General features: G+C 41.8%; 1 protein-coding gene across 1 annotated transcript in view; it reads right to left on the reverse strand.

Moving 5' to 3' along the window:
• Positions 1 to 1,247: 1,247 nt before the first annotated feature.
• The window catches only part of Kcnu1 (potassium calcium-activated channel subfamily U member 1), a 164,598-nt gene continuing 145,918 nt past the window's right edge, over positions 1,248 to 19,927 (reverse strand). The window contains 5 exon segments of the mRNA XM_023722023.1: positions 1,248 to 1,455; positions 4,943 to 5,067; positions 7,435 to 7,629; positions 15,987 to 16,126; positions 19,328 to 19,399. Coding sequence (XP_023577791.1) covers positions 1,248 to 1,455; positions 4,943 to 5,067; positions 7,435 to 7,629; positions 15,987 to 16,126; positions 19,328 to 19,399 — 740 coding nt within the window.

A 19,927-nucleotide genomic window follows, 5' to 3' on the forward strand; every position in this document is an offset into this window, starting at 1 on the left:
AACCAGGTTTGGATTTTGATTTGATCACTTACTAGGTAAGTAGAATTACTTTGACATACTTACACTGAAAACATTTTTGCTTATCTGAAATTCAAATTTAAATGAATATGTTTTATTTTTTTGGTGGAACCGGGGATTGAACTCAGGCCCTTGTGCTTGACAAGGAAGCACTTATACCACTGAGCCATTTCCCTGGCCCCTGTTTTATTTTATTTAGTGACATGTGTGATAACATTTCTTCTTTTGTAAAACAGGGGCAATAATATTAAATTAAAAAAGATGAAGATAACATAAGTTATGTTAAGCTTTATATAAAATAATTTCTGGGAAATGTATATAATTTACTTTCTCCTTTCCTACCCTTGCTATATCTATAATGTAAAAGGGCTGGCTTACCAATCTCATTGTTATAAGATTCACACCAATTTTGAGTGAATACTTATTTCATAGATGTGCTGAACTGCTGCTTATTATGCTAACAGTAATATCTATGTAAAATGATTTAACTAAAGATGAAATGCACAAAGCAATAGACTGGAACATGGGATATGGGGGAGTGTTGTAAACCATTCATGCAATGATATCTCTATTCCTGAGTTAAGGGATTTAAAAGGTTATATATTTCAGCCCACTTGACTTCACCTAGGTATGCTTTCCCACACTACTCTAAGTGCTCTTTCTTATTAAACCTGTGTGATGTGTCAGGCATATATCTAGGTCTTAATTTTAAACAACTTAGTTTCCCGTTCCAACAGCATATCTCCATCTGCAGGACTTCTTTACTACAGCTCGTAATGACCCCTTTCTGCTCAAGGGAAATAGAGCAACAAACTTTTCTTTAATGCTATTTCTCATATATTTATTATACCAGATCCAGTGGGACAAGATTAGAGTTATGTCCCTTCCAAAACCATGTAAACTTGCTGGTCAACCACTCAGAAATGGGCACAAAATTGGTATGCTTCCATTTTATTTATTTATTTTTTGGTTCAAAGTCTTTATCTCTAGAGATGCTTCGTAACCAGCAGGTTGAGAACATGTGGAGAGCATCAATAGGTCTAGTTTCACATGGAGTATGAAGCACATCCTCATATAGTAGCTCCTTCATATTTTTCTTTCCATTTTCTTTACTTTTTCCTCTAGAAGTTTCTAGAGTGGCAGTATACCACTAAGATTCAGCATTGCTTCTTTAAATTTAGAAACTCAGAATATTTTTGGCTTCAGAGGTAGACTGAGGAATGCCATGGCTATACTGTGCTTTCTCCCACAAGGTCCCTTATAGAAGGATCTGCTTGCATCTCTGGAGCCAGTGGTACTACATTAATAATTTCACACTGAGTTTGGGATGTAGAAACATCATTCTTCCTGTGACAGGCAGTGTTGTAAGGGATAGCACAAAATACAAGATCTGAGGGCAGCAGCTTAAACTCATTGGCTGGCCGGGTAATCACAAACCTGTAAGAAAAGCCAAAGATACAGATGGGACACTATTGCACCAGGCAATGCCCCAAACACAGACATCACTTTGCTAGGCTGTGAAAGGAAAGGCTACTGGTTTGCATCATTGATCTCTCATTAAGAGTGAAGATCTGTGGGACTCTGCAATGGGAGGAATTTTAAAGTGGGAATTAGGATCTTGGTATTCATCCTTGCCTCTGACACCAGTCACCTCTTCCTTTGGCATGATAGCTCACTTCTCTAGGCCTTGCTATTCTCATGGTTTTAATAAGAGCAGGACAAAAGTGTGGTTTGGATGGGTTGATCTTTTATGGGCTTTCTGACTCCTGATTTATCTGCTTTTCATATGCATTACACAAATGAGTGCAACTGGCACAACACTGAACACTTAACCAAACATTATCAAACCTGAAAATGACAAGCATTCCAGACATTGCAGCTTGGCTTAGGCCTGCCTTAACCTGATGCTTGCACCACCCACTCTCACAAAGAGTGTAGCCTGGCCAATGAAGAAAAACACTTTAAAAAAACATTGAAGTCCTATTTAAGCAAATACATAATGTCAATGAATCTTAAAGAACAGTCATAGCCTGTACCTACATAGTTTGTAGCAAAGCAAGGCACTTGACCATGATGTTAGGAAAACAGCAAATCTTCAACTAATATAAAGGGGCTAGGGAGATAGCTCAGTACAGTAAGTGCTTGCCTGGCAAGCACAAGGGCCTGAGTTCAATCCCCGGTTCTGCAAAAATAAAATAAAATAAAATAAATAAATAGACTTCTATGTTCAACTAATATGAGTTAAGCCAATTAATAACAAGTGTTCCTGCCATAGGAGAACCTGTACTGTAACATCATGTAACTCAGTTGTGTCCCAAATTTTCTGATCAAGGAGATTATGGGGCCACAGAGGAAAGTGATTGATGATGTAGAGTTTGCTTAAGGAGTCACATGGAAAGAAAACATTCTCTCAGGCTTTCACAGAGAGCAAATTGGTAAAGCAATGGCCATGACTCATCCACATGGCTAACACTCACAAATTGCGGTACAGGGTTCAGGATAAATCTTGAGGGGATTTGACTGACCTTATCAGATACAAAAGTTACATTACTTGTTGTATGGGTGTTGCTTTGTTTTGGTCTTGACCATTCAGCAGAGAAATATGTGAATGGAGGATAGAGGGTAAAGCCATACTGATATGCTGAGCTGTAGAGGGCTCAAGTCAACAGCTTCTTTTTCTTTCTTTCTTTTTTTTTTTTTTTTGGCAAAACTGGGGATTGGACTCAGGCCCTGGTGCTTGCCAGGCAAGCATTTATTCCACTGAGCCATCTCCCTGGCCAAGTCAACAACTTCTGCTATTGCCAGTCTTAAGGAAAACCCACTACTATTATAGACTACTGAACTATATTGGAATATTTTGATGAATTCAGGCACCTACAATAGTTACATGAGAATAGAATACCCTTCTCTGACAAAACTAACCAAAAAAGGGGAATACAAATGAACGATCATTTTGCATCTGTATGTTCAAAACAGTTAAAATAGATACACAGCTGAGTTCTGGATCACCGAATAGAGAAATTTATTCTAATAGTGTTTGTGGACAGGATATCATATCTGCATCTTGTACAATGAATAACCACTAAGACAACAATATGCAATGTATTAATTAGTGAAACTGTGCTAATAATTGGTTTTGAAAATATCTCATTGCTATTTGTTTCTCAATAAAATTAGAAAGCAAAACAAACAAACAAAACAAAAATAAGTGTTCCTGTCAGGGCACAGAGGCAGATAACCTTTTGTGACCTTCATCCTGTGTTTTAATAGTTCCTTGTCCTGTCCTACACAAGGATCCTAATGCATGATTTATCTTCCTTCAGCGAATAATCTGCCCATCATTGCATTTCCACTGAGTCCTCTAAAACTCCTACTCTGTCTAACTAGGATCTACCATAATCATGTATTCCTTTTAAACCAGAACTCCCATTTCTTTCCTTCTGGCCTGGTAAGTATACACTGTGTGTTTTCTGAATTACTATGTTATACAAGTTTTTGTAGAGGTGTTGGGGACAGGATTGGGATTCAGAAAGAGAAAGAGAAAGAGAAAGAAAAAAGGGAGAGGGAGAAGGAGAGAGAGAGAGAGAGAGAGAGAGAGAGAGAGAGAGAGAGAGAGAGAGAGAGAGAGAATGTCAGCACCATTTACTTTTCCCAGCATACAAAGCATCACTCCTCCCCATCAGTCTCTGTCCTGAACTCTGTAAAGCTACATAACCCCCTCCCTACTGATTCAACAGTGCACTCTGTTCATCCCATTTTTGTTCAGGTCTTGGCACTTGAGGTATACTTTCTTTACAGCTGCAGTACTACCATCAGCTTAGATGCCCGCAATGTCTGTGTGGCTTACAACACCAACATCCAGACACATTTCTGTAACTTCTCCTGTCGAAAGGTCTTCATTTCTGAGCCACTTTCATGGCGCATGCCCATTACTATATTTTCTTGATGCTTTCTCACCTCAAAAATCTTAGCCTTTAACAAACCAGCCTCCTCCCCTAGCCTCCCATCATCTCTTCTTTCTCACTCACTTAGTGTGTCTCCTCTTCTCTTTAACTGCATCCAGATTTCTAGTTCTTTTATCACTTTATGGTCTAGCATTGCTATATAAATCCACAGTTATTCTCCTTTCCCCTTTTTTTCAGCTAGTTATCTAAACTTTTACCTATTCTCATCTTCCTATACTATTTCTCCCATCTTTCTCAGCAAAGGCTATGAACTGAGAAATCTTAGTGCTAAATAAAAATCCCCATAAGGGCACTTCTCACATACAGCTACATCTACCTGCCTTAGCTTCTGTCCTTCTCCTCTTTTTCTATTGTGAGCAGATAAATTATTTTTTCCATCTATTTGGGATCACTCCACATTAAGTAAATTGGCTTCCTTCTCCTGGAATGGAGTTTGGGAACCTATTTTTTATTATTTAAAATTTCTCCATCTGTACTGATTGTTACCCATCCCCATAGTAAAGATCCTAGCTTGGACCTATACAACTGTGTTGACACCACACATAGTTCCCCTATCTTCCATGCTTCTGGAAAAAAATCTTCCTTTAATAAAACACAAATCTAAAGAACGCTTCTATGATTTATGAGTAACAAATGCAATGGCCAGAAAGCACTCAGTGAATACCATCCCAAGGACAATGCAAGTAAAGCTTTCTACAGCAGGCAGTGCTCTAATTTAAATCTGATTTAGTTTGATTTATGGGAAAACTTCATTCTCCTTATAAGGATGATATTAATTGGACCCTAACTGATCAGGTTCCTGATGTTTGCACCCATTGTTTCTTATTCTTATACATCATTAACTATCTCCCCTGGATCCTTCTAGGTCACTGGAGACCCGATGCACTGGACTTCACTTTCACAATGAGTATAGGAGCCCTGCCTCTTGTTCTGGGATGGGTTGCTAACACTGTGCAGACTAAAATACTCCCCTTTTGTGTTCTGGGTTGAGCTCCTCATCATCTATCATGCGGTACAGGCCAACACACAGGATTCCAAAAACATCTAACGAGCCACAGAACAGTTGTCCAAAGGTGTTTCTTGGCTGGGGAGAGAAAAGAAACACGTATATCTGCTGGGCACTTTAGTTAAGCAATGAAGAGCACTTACCTGAGTTGCACTTTCTATTCTTTGCAGAAATGTGGAAGACCTGAAAGTCATTTCCTAGAGTACTTACACTGGCAAGATCAAGGGGCTAGGTAACTATTGTAGTTTGTGATTGGTCTGGAAACTCTATTCTCAGTGACTGTTTTTATCACTCTGGTTCTTTCAAGCACTTCTTAACGGTGTGGTGTGGCATGTGCTTTTACTTATTATTACCGTGGATTTGGTAACCATGAAGAAAAGACAATGAGAAACTAGTTGGAAAATTCAGTTTTTTAAGTATATAATGAACTTGCATGATAAATAATTGCTTCTTTTTTTAATCAACTTCTTTCACATTAAAGCACATCACAGTCACAAGGAATCTCCTTGACCTTGCTCTTCCACTGTGGCCAACAAGGTCACAATGGATAAGTAGAAAACAGCTGGCATAGGTTAAGAAAATTCAAATGGGAGCAGTCACTTCAGTTTTATAATTCCTTGGGGATAGAGAAAAGTGAGAACAAGACAACCATAGATGGAGGAGAGAAAGGGCGAAGCTGCAACTGTTGTTGCCTCTAATACCAGCAGGTGGCCCCCAGCAACAGTTGCATGGGTCCACGTTGTTTGCACTTGGAATCAAATGCCCAGAACCCAGGACATGTTCTCTTTGGTAGCAAATGTCAAGGCTCACTATGCACAGAGGCCTGCAAGAGCCTTAGGAGGGGGTTCTACTGATGTCCTCTGATTCAGTGAAGACATTTCCTTGTCAAGTCTACTCCTAGAAATGATTCATGACAGATATCTGAAGTGTTGATCAAAACTAAACTAAAAGGTATCTGAAAACAGATAGATTACTTGTGTCCAAGTTGAACTCTACTCTGATTCCCAAATGTCCAGAGGCCCCACTGGGATTTGCCATTGTTCTTCTCTTTCATTACTGTTCACCAGCTCTCTGGGCTAAGAAAATTCAAAAACATTCCACCACTTAGCTTAGTGAGATTTTGACATCAAGTCACAGGGTTTTTCTGCCTGATGACACTGACTTGCTCAGATTTTGTCAGGATTTTAGTCACAGTGAGAGCAGGTTGACCTTGAGTCAGGCTGCCTCCACCAGATGCCTGCTTTGACACTGGTTGCTAGTGTGGTGGCCAAAGCTCATACCTGGCATATATATGTCTCAGCTTCTTGATTTGTTAAGTGGGATAAGTAATTGTGACTACTAGAAAATACTTTAGAGAGATTAAGTGAAAACTAAAGTACATGGGTGCAGATAAAATGTTCAGTAATTAGCTATTATAATTCTTACCAGTATCATTATCAAAATACAAAGTTATTAGTATCTTGGTTCATTTTATGCCACTATAGCATGATATCTGAGATCATGTAATATATAGAGAACCAAAATGTATTTCTTATGATTTGAGAAAATGGAAAGCTCCAGGTCAAGGGACTTACATCTAGTGATGGTCTTCTTGCTGTGTCACTTTTACAACATAAAGTGGAAAGGCAAGAGAGTCCACTTTTGAGATTAAAGAGAAGGAGGATGGGTTCATTTTTTTAAAATCAGAAACTCACTCTCCTTGCAATCAACACATCCCCCAGTTTTGCCTGTAATCCATTCATGCCCTGATAAGGTCATTATTTCCCAAAGGCCTTGCTTCTTAATACTGTTGCATTAGAGATTAAATTTCTAAACCATGAAGTTTAAGAGAAACATCCAAATCAAACCATCAGGCCACACACTGTATAGATTTGAGTTATTCAGATGAAAGGTAGACATGAGAAAAATGTTTTTAAGAGCCAGCTTAGGCAAGCACGGGGACTGGGGATTGATCCCTGTTACTGCATGCAGCGCCGGACCCACCCTTGGACACGCCAAGCCAGCGACCAAGTCCAGGTGTGGTGTCAAGTGCCTATAATCCCAGACCTGGGGAGGCTGAAAACAGGAGGACCACTACAAGTCTGATCTGCATGGTGAGACCCTGTACCAAATATATTTATTTTATTTATTTATTTTTTCGCGGAACTGGGGATTGAACTCAGGCCCTTGCACTTGCCAGGGAAGTGCTTATTCCACTGAGCCATCTCCCCAGCCCCAAATATATTTTTTTTTAAAAAAAGAAAAATGTTTTGTCTCCAGGAGCACAGAATGAAAATCAATTAACTATAAAAATACAATATGAATTACAAAATAAGGTGTGAATACATGATTGCATTAATTTCTTTGTCATGCTGTTGACATTATTTTTCATAGTAGATCATGTATGAGCCCCAACAGTCTGGACTGTTTTCAGAGAAAAAGCTGTTATGATAAGAATGCACTCACTGTAATGTCTGAGAGAATAGTTTGATTTAAGGACAGCAGCCCTAGCTTGCACCGCATTCTTCCAGACACAAATGTAGAGCAGCTGTCAGAAGTCCTGCAGAACTTCTCCTTATCCAAATGCTGTTCCAGCTGAGAGCTGATCCCTCCTGTCACCAGCATCTGCACTAATTCCAGGACCCGGTAGTTGTAGAAAGCCTAGAAAGTAAAGACAAGCCATATACAGTCAGAAGAGCCCACATGGACATGGTGGAAGTGGTTAGACTTAGAGACATGGTGGGTGCCCCTGTTTAAGATGGTCCCTGATGGTGCAGGCTACTGGTTCTCGTGATTATGGAGATCGACTGCAAATTGGTAGTCAGAGTAGGATGCTGGGTTAGGAGAAAACAACCAGATTTAGTTTTTCCTCTCTTGGAACACACACCACAAAAGGAGAAGAAAGTGGGTAATGAGGCTGACACCAATAATTCTCTTCTTCCACAAGTGACCAGAGGAAAATGTATGTTAGAACAGAGACATCCTAAGAAGCATAACTATATCATGTATTAAAAAATATATTATATGTATATTTTTTAAAAATAAGTATATCTTATAGCTTTGTTCTGGGGGACCACCAATGTTCTTTAGTTTTTTGGATATGAATTCTCTCAAATTTCTTTTGATTGTGATCTACTTGAGGACAGGTATTGGCTTAGGTCTTGTTAATGTTTAGACTTCTCATAACTACTATTGTGTATTTCAGAAATTATAGGTGCTGAACAAATAAATGGGATTTTTGAATCCTTGCATTGAAATTAAACTAGAGGGTAACAAGTGGACCCACTTATTCTGAAACAAGGTTGAGTGTAAATAATCCTCAGCATTTTCATGAATTCTCTTTCTTCAGAGTTCCTACCATAATTAGTGTCAACTAAGAATTAACATACATGCAAATGCCATTGCAATGTATTACCTAGTGCTTTTCCCCAACTCGGTTGCACAGATAATTTTAAGATTTCTGTCTTTTCTTTGTCTGAATTGGACATTTACTCCAATAGAAAAAAGAATATATATGTTTATATATTACCTATTAGAAAATCAGTAATTGTGTTTTATAATTAATTTTTTTTTAGTTTTCTAGACTCTTAGCATTCATTTACTCTACTCCCAAATTTAGAGGAATGTTTTCTCAATACTTGTAATTGCTCTTGTTATTATTATCTGGGGTGGCATCTTTCTGTGCTGCTCAGGCTGGCCGTGAACTGCTGGGCTCATCAGACCCTCCCACCCCAACCTCCTGAATGCTGGCATTACAGACAAGTGCACCATCCCCTCCTAGCTGAAGCGTGGGTGTAAAAGGACCTTTTAACATTTTCCTGAGTCAGTTTCTTCTCACCTGCACGTCATTGTTCAGGATGCTTCCAGACAGATCCTCCAGAATGACAAATTGGATCATTTTGTCTACTTCCTTGAACCTTAGTGGGCACCTCAGCTATGTCACTTGGCCCACAGCACTTTACATACTCTTCCAAGTTGTCATGATCGAGCACAACCCCCATTCTTAGTATCGCCCTGTAAGCCGCTCCTCGCAGTGTGCACTGATCAGTCTGCAGCTGCCTGAGTCTTTCCTTTCACTCCTCTGTGCCTTTGGTCTCACACATCTAGCTCACGCTTCACCAGCTAGTGGCTCTGCAGAGGGAAGTTCTCCTCTGTGTGATCCAATGACCGCTGGCTTTTACTCTAGTTCATTCCTCTGTATTTTATAGTTACAGGTTTGTATAAAATGTCCCTGTGCCTAAATCTTGAACTATGACTTCCTAGCTCAGTGCCTTTGGGGAGGCCATGGTGTTTATGTATATCTAAGGATGGGCTTTGTCCACTTAACACTTCTGCCTCAGTGGTGCTTTGTACAAGGCAGGTGTCTGAAAGCCGCAAGGATACTGAGTGCAGTGGGCAAGTGATCTTTAACAAATAAAAATTACTCATAAAATATGGAAGCAATTGGGGAAAGTTCGCTTAAATAATATAATTTCTATGGTTTAAGAAAAAATTAATATCACTTTTATAGCATTTGTCAGATTAGAAGATGACTTCTCCCCAGTGTCCAGACTAAAATAGACTACTGCTTATATTTCTGCTTTGTTTAAATCCCACTACACTACCAGCCAGAATGGCATTTATGGAATCAGCTTCCTGGCACAGGCAGGCAATGGCAGATAGAAATCCAGGTTGAGCCACAATCCGTTTAATAACGTGTGGCTAAAATGAGTGATCAAATATAATGCTGTTATGATAATTCTCCGCTGCTTAAAAAAGAGGTGTAACTTCTAGGGTTATCCTGGTGTTGACGGTTCTAGGGAAACATGTGCTTTACATATTTAATGGAGAGGCTTAGCTTTTGAACATATCATTTCTTCAGTTTTCACATCAAAAGAATTGTGATTTTATACTGGAGAAAATAATGAGATTTCTATATCACCCTTATTCTGTGAACTCATCTCCTTATTCTTATTTGGAGATTTCTGGCTTTGCCCTTCCTCAACCTCTATTTCATTCTTCTGTTTTACTTTGGTTTTCCTTGCTTCCCTCTCCTCTGTTCCTCTTCTTTCATTTTTATCTCCTTTTCATCTTTCCTTTCTCCTTTCTTTTTTTGTTACTCAAGAAAATCTGCACATTGAAATGTGCTTGCAATATTTTTGGGCTTCTAAACTTGGACAGTGTTTCTAATGTATATATAAAAAATTGCTAGAATTTGGACTTCTTTGTTAGAAAATCTTGCACCCAAAGTTTTTTATCATTTAGCTATGAGGAATCATAAGGTATGTCTCATAATCTGGCTAATCATATAGACACTAATATCTTTATACTCACTGCTTTTTATTCTGAGAACCTCAAAAAACTATAAGTTCAAACATCCTATGAAAGAGACCTCCACTTCAGAGTGAGGCTATGCGGTAAGAAAACCTTAAGTCAGCAGCTGAAGTATATTAAGAATATCATTAACTTTTGTGGGTCTCAGTTTCCTTAAAGTACAAGAAATGCTCCTTAAATTCGTGTGTATTTCTGATGCTCTTCTGCTGTAAAGCCATACAGAAGTGTTACATATGGATCTGATTGTTCTGCCATATTTTGATTTTTGTAGCATTAAACTGGTAGAAAATTAAAAGTGAACCTGAATTATATTTTATAGGCATATTTCTCCAGCTGGGGTAGGAGATTAGTTAGCATCTTGGGGGCTATTTGAAGCTCTTCTAATTTCAAATGTATCAGTTGGAGATGTGGAGGCAAAAGCCCATTAAGTTATTGGAAAATTATCATATATCAGAGGATAGATTTTTTTTTTGAAATTGTTGGACATATAGGACAAGAACTCAGTATTTCTAAAATGGCAACAAGTCCACAGCATGCTATTATAGGCTTTCCTGTCTCCTTGAGAATCGAAATTTGTTCTCCTTGGAGTTTATCAGGGGGAAATGAGAGGGAGAGGATGGAAAGGTGATGTGAGGTTTCCTGAGTATAGATTGGAAGGAAGTGAGCCCTTGAATGCTGTTATGGTTTGTGTCTAGGTGTCCTCCCAAAGCCTCACACAGTTATGGGGGGGACATCTGGAGTTTGTGATTAACTCATGATCCAAGGCTGGGATTATGGGTGTGAGTGCTACTGGGATTATGGGTGTGAGTGCTACTGGGATTATGGGTGTGAGTGCTACTGGGATTATGGGTGTGAGTGCTACTGGGACTATGGGTGTGAGTGCTACTCCTAGCCTGAATGCAACTAAGGGAGACAGGCTTCCTCTCTGTGGCCATGGTTGCTGCTACTCTTCCCATTTGCTCTCTTGTTCTTTTCCACCACCATGAAAGGTTGCTTTTTGCCACGTGTCACTCTTCCTTGGAGCCAGCTGACTATGGACTAAAACCTCCAGTTACTGTGAGCTAAATAAACGCTTCCTTTCTTCATTTTGGGTGTCACCTATTTGTCCCAGCAATGAGAGAAGAATAACTGAGACAAATGCTATGTGGGAAATAAGACTTTACCATGAATGAAGTCAACACTAGTGTTCACATCTTTGCAGAAACTACAGAAATGTGAGTCCCCTTGTCCTGAGAGAGTCTGTTCTAAAACTTCTGCTTTTAGCCTTCTCCTTTTGGTAGTATGGATATCAGCAGGAAAAACATTCTGTGCCTGCTTCTAAGCACTGGTGGGCAGCAGTACAAACAGATCTGTTGTCGCTGGAAACCAGCAGCAGGCTGGAGGAGTGGAATCCAGATGATCTCCTGTGGCTGGGAGGTAGTAGGATAAGAGGGCCACACAAAACAGCCAGCCCGGTGCTGGCTCCTACCTTCTGCATAGGACTTGGGACAAGAATTTGGAAACCAGTCTTGGAGAACAATTCACACATCTCTGGTGGGAGTATGTTCCAACTTCTAGAGGATGGTTTAAAAAATCTCAACAACAGAAATCTTTCTTCCAATGAAATCTTATGTAGGTACCTCAGAGGTGAGAGAGATAAAGTGGTGTTGCTGCAGTGAGAGGCAGGCTGGGTGGGCTTCCTTGTCTCCTTTCTGCGTATCTCCTCAGAAACATCCAAGCACTCAGAGAGCTGAATCCTTGTCAGCAAATCCTGCAAGTCACTGCACTGCAAAGATCCTAAGAATCCCAGAACTCAACTTCTGGAGTGGCAGTGGATTGTGGTAGTAAGAGCTGTCTTCAGAGTGACACAAATTTGGGTCTCAAAATTGACTTCTTACTGGTCAGCAATGTGCCTTTTGACACAGTATTTACCCCTGTAAGCCTCAGTGTCAACTGGGTTGAAAGGAGAATTACTAAGGTAATGTAGGCAACGCACTCAGGGAAGTCTGTGGCACAAGGTAAGTACTTGAGATGTTCTTACTTTTCCTATGATAGGTCCTGTTATTGTCCCAGATAGATCTCAGCTACAGAACTTCACATTCCGATTAGGGAAGACTCATAGGTATGATCTGGTGGAAATCTACAGTCATCTGTGATGCTTCCTATGGCAAAAAGTTGCTAGGGGACTCACAGTTGCCATTCTAACTTAAGGAGATGTCTTAATTAATTTCCTCATCACTGGGACATGATCCCTGACACCATTTATTTTAGCTTATGTTTATGGCCCATGTTCAGCTGACTCCAAGGCAAGACAGCACAGCATGGGAGAAGCTACTCATGGCATGACAACAAAGAAGCAGAGAAGGTGAAGGGAGGAGCTAGGGAGGGAGTTTGACCTTTTGCAGCTACTCCCCCAGTGATCTCCTCTTCCCACCAGACTACCTTCTAACAACAAATCAGCTACAGACCTCCTAATCCAATCCCCACCTGTGAGCATGTGAATCTTTTAGGGGACATCTGTATATAAGCTACACAAGGGAAACATGAGGTCTCTGCCTTCCTTCCAACCTCAGCTAGAAGATTCAAGAAAAGGAGTGCATGAGGACATGTTCTAGAGCCACCGCAGTGACTCCAAATGTCTCAAATAGAAGATGGTAGAATGTTCTCATCCTCTCTGTGGCTATTCCATGTGACCGAGTAGGATGTACAAGAAGGATGGCAACCAGAATCATATGGTCCCCATGAAAGAGGGAACAGTAGAATAAGAGGCTCAGGATCAACTCCAGCTTGATCCTTGGATGCTTTCTTTCTACATGAATGATATAGAAAGAAGCCCAAGATCCAATCCAGCCTCTCTAACTTAAGAGATGCTTTTGAACTTGAGGCCTCATTGCCCTCCCATGTCTAGCTGAGCAATACCAGTCTGAATGTAAGCATTTACTGGGAGTTTTGAAGGGCCAGCTGATGGCCCAGTGTGGCTTGAGCCCTCATGTGACAATCGCCTATACAGAACACACTTGGCTTTATCTCTCCCCCCCATTGAGTCCACCATGGGGGCCTTAGAATAAACCTCTTGAGATGTTATGTCACTTGTTTTGTTTCCCAGGTAAACATCACCGTCTTACACTGAGAAAAACCCAGTCACACAATAGGAGAAGTTGTCTTTGGAGGAAGTGGCACTCCTCGAGCTGCCTATGGCCAAGGAGACACTCATCTGATGAACAAAGGGCAGCACCATGAAGCCAGGTGCCAACACTTGATCCAAGACTCCCACTTCCCAAGATTTGTTTCCAATAATGTCTTATATGACATATTCATTCATCTTTTTCTCTACCTTTTCAAGTCTTCTCCATCTATCTTGCTTTCTGTGGCTTCAATGTGTTCAAACAGCTTGTTGTGAAGACTTACTCCCTACCCCAACAGTGTTGAGATGTGGGCATTGAAGAGGAAATGGGTTATGAAAGCATAGCACTCAGCAATGACGAGTGTTCTTGCCTTGGGTGTGGGTTAGTTATCACAGCAGGGGTGTTGGATAAAACAGATGACTTCGGCCCCCTGCCCACTGTGTTTCATGCATGTGCAACTTTGATTTTTCACCTTCCATCCTGGGATGCCACAGGAAAGCACCCACCAGATACCAGGCAGATGTTGGCACTGCCCTCAGACTTGTAGCCTCCAGAACTGTGAGCCAAATTAACTTCTATGCTCTATAAATGATCTAGTCTTGGGTATTTTAGTATAGCAATAGAAAATGAACTGTGATACCACCTTTCTGATAGACTCTAAATAGAATCTGTGGCTTTGTTCTTTGCCTGTGTGGATCTGTGGAGCAGTGGAGTTTAATTAAGTCTCAAGTTTAAGGTATGAAGCTGCCTGCCACTGAAGAGTCTCTGAAGAGAACTGGGAACTTAAACCCATCTGAAATGTCTCCTGCAGACAGGTCAAGTTTACCAAAAGTCACCTCCTTCCTGGCACTCCACTTATTAATTCCAGGCAAGCTAATTGATGTGTTAGTGATAGACAGTGATAGGACATTCCCTGACAGAGCCACCTTCTTAGGAAAATAACCTGACTCGACTCCCTTGATGTAACCCTTTGGGCTCAGGCAAGGTTGAACGCTGCTAAACTCTTTAGGAACTCGTGGCCTCCCAACTTGTTCAGTATGTGCTGTATCTCTGTGGTTACGTCACCTGTCTGTGAGCTCAGTGGGATCTATGAGCCCTCCCCCACCACACACTGTGTCCCAGAAAGGAAGAGTCCAGGGCTGCACAATCCTTTCCACACAAATGGCATCACTGCCATGAGATGAGTGCATATACCCCAGACACTGTAAAGTGAAAAATGTATCCGTGAGGACACCCCTACCCTCCAGCATTTCAGGAATGATGCCTCTTCTATGTACAATTTCATGACACTGTACATTTATCAAGCCATACCTTGTTCATGTAAGCGTCTGCATTTGTTGTTGTTTTTGTATTTTAGGGAAGAGTCTACAGGGTGTTCAGGGTCTCACTACTAGATTGGACTCATGGTGACCCACCTGTTTACAGCCTCCGAAGAACTGGGATTACAGGCACATACCACATGCTTGGTCTCAATTGCCATCTCAGCATGCCCCAGGGGCTGGGCTGGCACGGCAGGCCCAGGAGTTGAACCCCTGGACCCTGTGCCTGCTTGCAGGTGCTTTAATCTGCTGAGCTATTTGGCCAGCCCAGAATCTGCTTGTGGATGTTCAGCAGGGATCGGTGAGGTGATGAATTTCATAGATTCCCTTCTTGGACTCCTTGCGCTCAGTCACAAGTGAATGTGTATGGATTTTGTGGGTTTCACACTTCAGTTCCTCCAGCACCCCAGGTCTGCACCCTTCTCACAGATCTACCTAGAGCATCTATTCCCCAAGGACCTAAAAGACTGCACCCTTCGCTTCTCCAGAGCTTGGTGAAGGCGCTGCTTTCTCCCAGTGCTCCTTTCCCTGGCTACCTTCTCACAACTGCCTCCCCAAGTTCTACCTTTCCTGGCACCTCTTTCCTCTCCTCAGCCCTAGTAGCTGACATCCCTTCTATGCTGCTTATTGATTGGTGTATTCCAGTCTCCTCCAAGAGTGCAAGTCTCCACAGGGATAGAGACTTCTGTCGGTTTCATCACAGCTACAGCCCTCACACTGATCAACATGCAAGTGTCCAAGTGTCCAAAGAGCACTGGGTGGAGAACGGATGCCACTTAGATGACTCCTGTAATGGACACAAGGGACCTGCATGGCAGTCAAAGAAATACTGGGACCTGAATAATCACCATGCACTTGAAAAAACACATCTGCAGAGCAGGACAATGTGGATGAGGGCCTGACTTAGCCCCGGACAAAGCCTAAAGGTCAAGGCTCTTTTGAAATCCTGAGTCACTTTATAGCTACTTTGTGCATGAACTGATATGAGATTTGAAAGAAGAGGGAAGGCAGTATGCGAAGCTGCAAGGCCTTCACTCTTCTATTCCTCCTGCCCTCTGGTGTTCTGGCACTAAGAGATTCTTGGTTTTAGTTTTGATAATGTGGATCTTTTGCTTCCCTCTTCAAGTGGTTGTAAGAAAAAATGAAAACATAAATGTGAATAGTGTTTTCTTAAAAATCAAGTAAGTTGGGATTATGAACTTTTACCTACTGAGCCTAACCTTCCCACTCACATTTTCACTGGGGCTTGGTTTAGGGGGTTTGTTGACTGAGCTTCACTTACTGTGGCCAGGAGGGAGTCCAGGAAGTTGCCAGAAAAGACAGCGCCTGTGGAAAAGGAAGTGCTGAGATGCAGATTCAACCCTGTCAGACTCCTTTCCAGGCCACCTAGCTGCTCGATAAAGTGGATGTTGGAAGGATTCCCTGTAAGACAAAAGAGGACAATGGGAAAGGCAGGCAGACAAGGAGACACAAGTCACCACATGAGGCAGGAGCAGGTGACCGCTGATGGTAGGCTTGGGGGCTACTCTGGACTCAGTAGCATGCTCCCTTCAGTGTCTCCTTTTCCTTTTTCTCTACCCTTCTTGCTACCCTAAAGATGACATGTTCCTCTTGAGCATATTCATTATCGAGTGGATGTGTTGTAGCATACGTCAATTTCTCCAGGTAAGTGTCCTGAAGGCCACCTTTATAGAGTTCTAACTTTTAAGTTAAGATATTTTGGAAGTAATAGGGGAAGCAGGGTGATTCTCCCCCTATTGGCATAGTAGGGAGAGAACTGGCATAAATAGGACAATAGGCATAAATAAAGGACATGGTCACTTTTGTTAGAATCCTATGCCACAGATGAATTGGCATTTACTTAGGTCCCTAGCATTAGCTGGGTGCAGAGTGAGTTAGATCAGTGTCTCTGCAAACTTATTCTGCATGTTAATTCTGACTCAGGAGGTGCAAGGTGGGGCCTGAGAGTTCACAGCCAGGCAAGCAGCAGTGTGGGTGGGATGCTGCAGAAGCTGCTGCTGAGTTAGGGATCAAGCTTTGAGTAAGCAAGGGATTAGAGACTCATTCTCATTGTATCCACTACAGCAGAAGGCAAAGAAAGCATCAGCACGTCCTTACTGGTCCCAGGCACCACTTCAGAGCCCTGCAGGCAGACTCTGAAGTGAACGCAACTGGCCATTACCGGGAAGGAAATCAGAGGCACTGATTGCCTTTGCTCCAGGACTATTGCTTGAAAAATGTCTGTATAGAAAGCCACACTAGAGGACAGAGAGGCTGTCTCTCTCCAGAGCAAAGGGAGGTCATGCTCACTATGCTTACTGACTAGTATAAAAGACTCTAGTTTCCTAAACTCAGGTTCCTTGCCCTTTCAGCAACTCACTGTGGCTGTGGTATAATTTGAACTTTGCATGTCATTCTGCGAGCAGTAGAGTTCGGCCCATTCACGCAGGTGATGATATGCTGTCTGCTACTATAGCTGTCATAAATTTTCAAGTTTTGTGCTTTTCTGTCTCTGACTCCGGGGTCTTGTGTTTGTACCAATACCCATGACACCATGGCAGGGTAATTCTTAGGTTTGCAGGTTGAATGAGTTTAGATCCCTCATAGTTCTCAATATGATAGCTCTTGATATCACAGATCCAATCAAATCCACAGGTCATACAACTCAGAATACATTCTTGACTAAGATTGGATTATTTCTTAATGCCTTAAGTTATTTCTCAGCAAATTGGGGGAAGTGATATACTGGGGTATTAGTGAATCATTTTCTTCTGAGAACAGTAATATTTTTATAAAAGATGAGTAGGGTCTGACTAATACCAAACTGTATCTCCTATACACTCCACCTTCACTCTTCTGACATCCCTGCACACACACACACACACACACACACACACACACACACACACACACACACACCCTGTGAGCCTTTGTTCAGACCCTGCTATGTCATTCTACACCAGCAGCCTCAGCTCTCCCAGCCATTTTCCTGCAGGCCCAGTACATTCTGTCACAAATGCTGACAATCACACATGCACTTCTGAGTCAGGGTGACCCTTTGCAATGGGAAACAGAGTAAGCTGTAGGTGACTTGTTAGGCTAATTGGACAAAGGGCTGTCTGGTACTAGATGACATTTAGCTGAACAAAGTCTGTAAGTCCCTGGAGGTTGACCAGATGCACATCAGGACCAGGAGGAAGCTGGGCCATCTTGTCCTACCCTCTCTAAATTAGAATCTTCCTGTAATTCATGAACTTAAGGTATTACAGCCTGGAAATTAAAAATTATCTAACAGAGGAGATAAAGTAAAATATAAATAAAATCTGCTGTTGATAGTTTCAAGGAGGTAACAGAAAGGCTGGCAGGTACCGGTCAGTACCCAAGGATCTGGGATGCTCAACGCTGATTTTTCCCCTTAATACTGGGGATTGAACCCAGGGTTTTTGCACTGATATTTGTCTCCTGCATTGTATTATTTTTCTGAGACAGGGTCTCAGGAAGTCCTTAAGTTGTCAAACTTGTGATCCTTCTGCCTAAGCTTCCCAGAATTTTGGGGTTAGAGATATAAGCCACAACACCTGTCTTCAAAGCTGATCTTGAGGATTCTTGGTCTCCAGATCTGGGTAACTAGAAGTTTCCAGTTACTGCACTGTCACTCCAGATCCCATGGAGGATAGAGGCTGGTCTCCTTCCGCCTCTCCCTGTTTCATTTCTAGGACTAACAGATCTGTTCCTCTAGTTTAGTGTGAGTCCTCCTGGGATTACATGTCCTAAATCATGAAATGCCCATTAAGCACCCTATAGTAGACAATTAGATCAAATCACAGGCTCAGTTTTAGAGATCAACTTTGAGTTGGTTCAGCCTATTTTAAAGGCACCAGTTTCTTTAGTATTTTGTCTTTCTCCTCAATTCTTCTCAGGAGTGAGTCTCACCGTGTCCCCTGGTGTCCCACCAATGCACCTCCAATGCACATGGCCCCTTCCCTCTCTGTAGTCCTCCTGCCTGCTTTCTGTTCCCAGCATGCCTCATATCTGGAAAGTGAACTCTTGCTCACTTGCAGAAGGTGCTGGCAAGTGATAACAGTTTTATTATTTCCCTGAAAGGTGTTTCCACTTTACAAGTGCATCACTGAGGACTAGGGTTGAGATGATGCAAAGGTGACATCTTGAACATGTGATGTACACAACCCGAGGGTATCTCCCCTCACTATCTGCACACCATATACTTCTGTCTCTCCCTAGTCCTGCCATGGTGTGGCTACTGGAAAGGAAAATGCAGGGCCCAAATCCCCTGAGGATAAATCAGTATAGGAAGAGCTTTCTAGCAGGCTTCCAAAGCACACCCCTCCCTGGGAATCAGATAGAGCAGGCTGCCTGTCTCCTGCCCCTCCTGATACCCAGAGAGTGGGAAAGGCAGATATTATTCCTTTACCCTGACGCCAGATAGAGTGTCTCCACTGGATGATGTCACCAGTTTAGTAAAAGCCCAATGTGACATCTCGCCAAGCACTTAAAGCTCTCTGGACCCCATTCTGGTTCCCTAATCCTTGCCTATGGATTCTAAAAAGAATCTTGGGACATCAATTATGCAGCATAAACATGCTCCCTTGAAACATAACTTACTCAGTTCAGTGAGCATGGAGACTCGGCGGTATTTTGATTTCGCATTGTATTCATTAGAGTCAGGTGGAATTCCTGCTGCAGAAACAGACAACAGAGAAGAAAAGAGACGATTACTGCAAATGAACTGGCCTGCAAACCCGCCCCCAATATCTGAGTGTACCAAGAAACTTGGTGCCTTATCTTAGCAAAGTTACTCTCAGGTCCACATCCCAGATATTTTTCTCTTTTCTTTTCTTTTCTTTTCTTTTCTTTTCTTTTCTTTTCTTTTCTTTTCTTTTCTTTTCTTTTCTTTTCTTTTCTTTTCTTCTTTTCTTTCCTTTCCTTTTCTCTTTCTTTCTTTCTTTCTTTCTTTCTTCTTTCCTCTTTTATTTTTGCGGAACTGGGGATTGAACTCATGCCCTTGTGCTTGCCAGGAAAGCGTTTATTTCACTGAGCCATCTCCCTGGCCCCCCAGATATTTTTCTATAATTAAAAAAAGTCTTTACTAAAGCTGGCCCTTGGTAACTGCAGAGAATTGGCTCCAGTATACCAAAATATTTCCTTTCTTTTCCTCTCCTCTCCTCTCCTCTCCTGTCCTCTCCTCTCCTCTCCTCTCCTCTC

Source organism: Octodon degus, unplaced genomic scaffold, assembly GCF_000260255.1.
Source record: "Octodon degus isolate 3935 unplaced genomic scaffold, OctDeg1.0 scaffold00088, whole genome shotgun sequence".
NCBI classification, from domain to species: Eukaryota; Metazoa; Chordata; class Mammalia; order Rodentia; family Octodontidae; genus Octodon; species Octodon degus.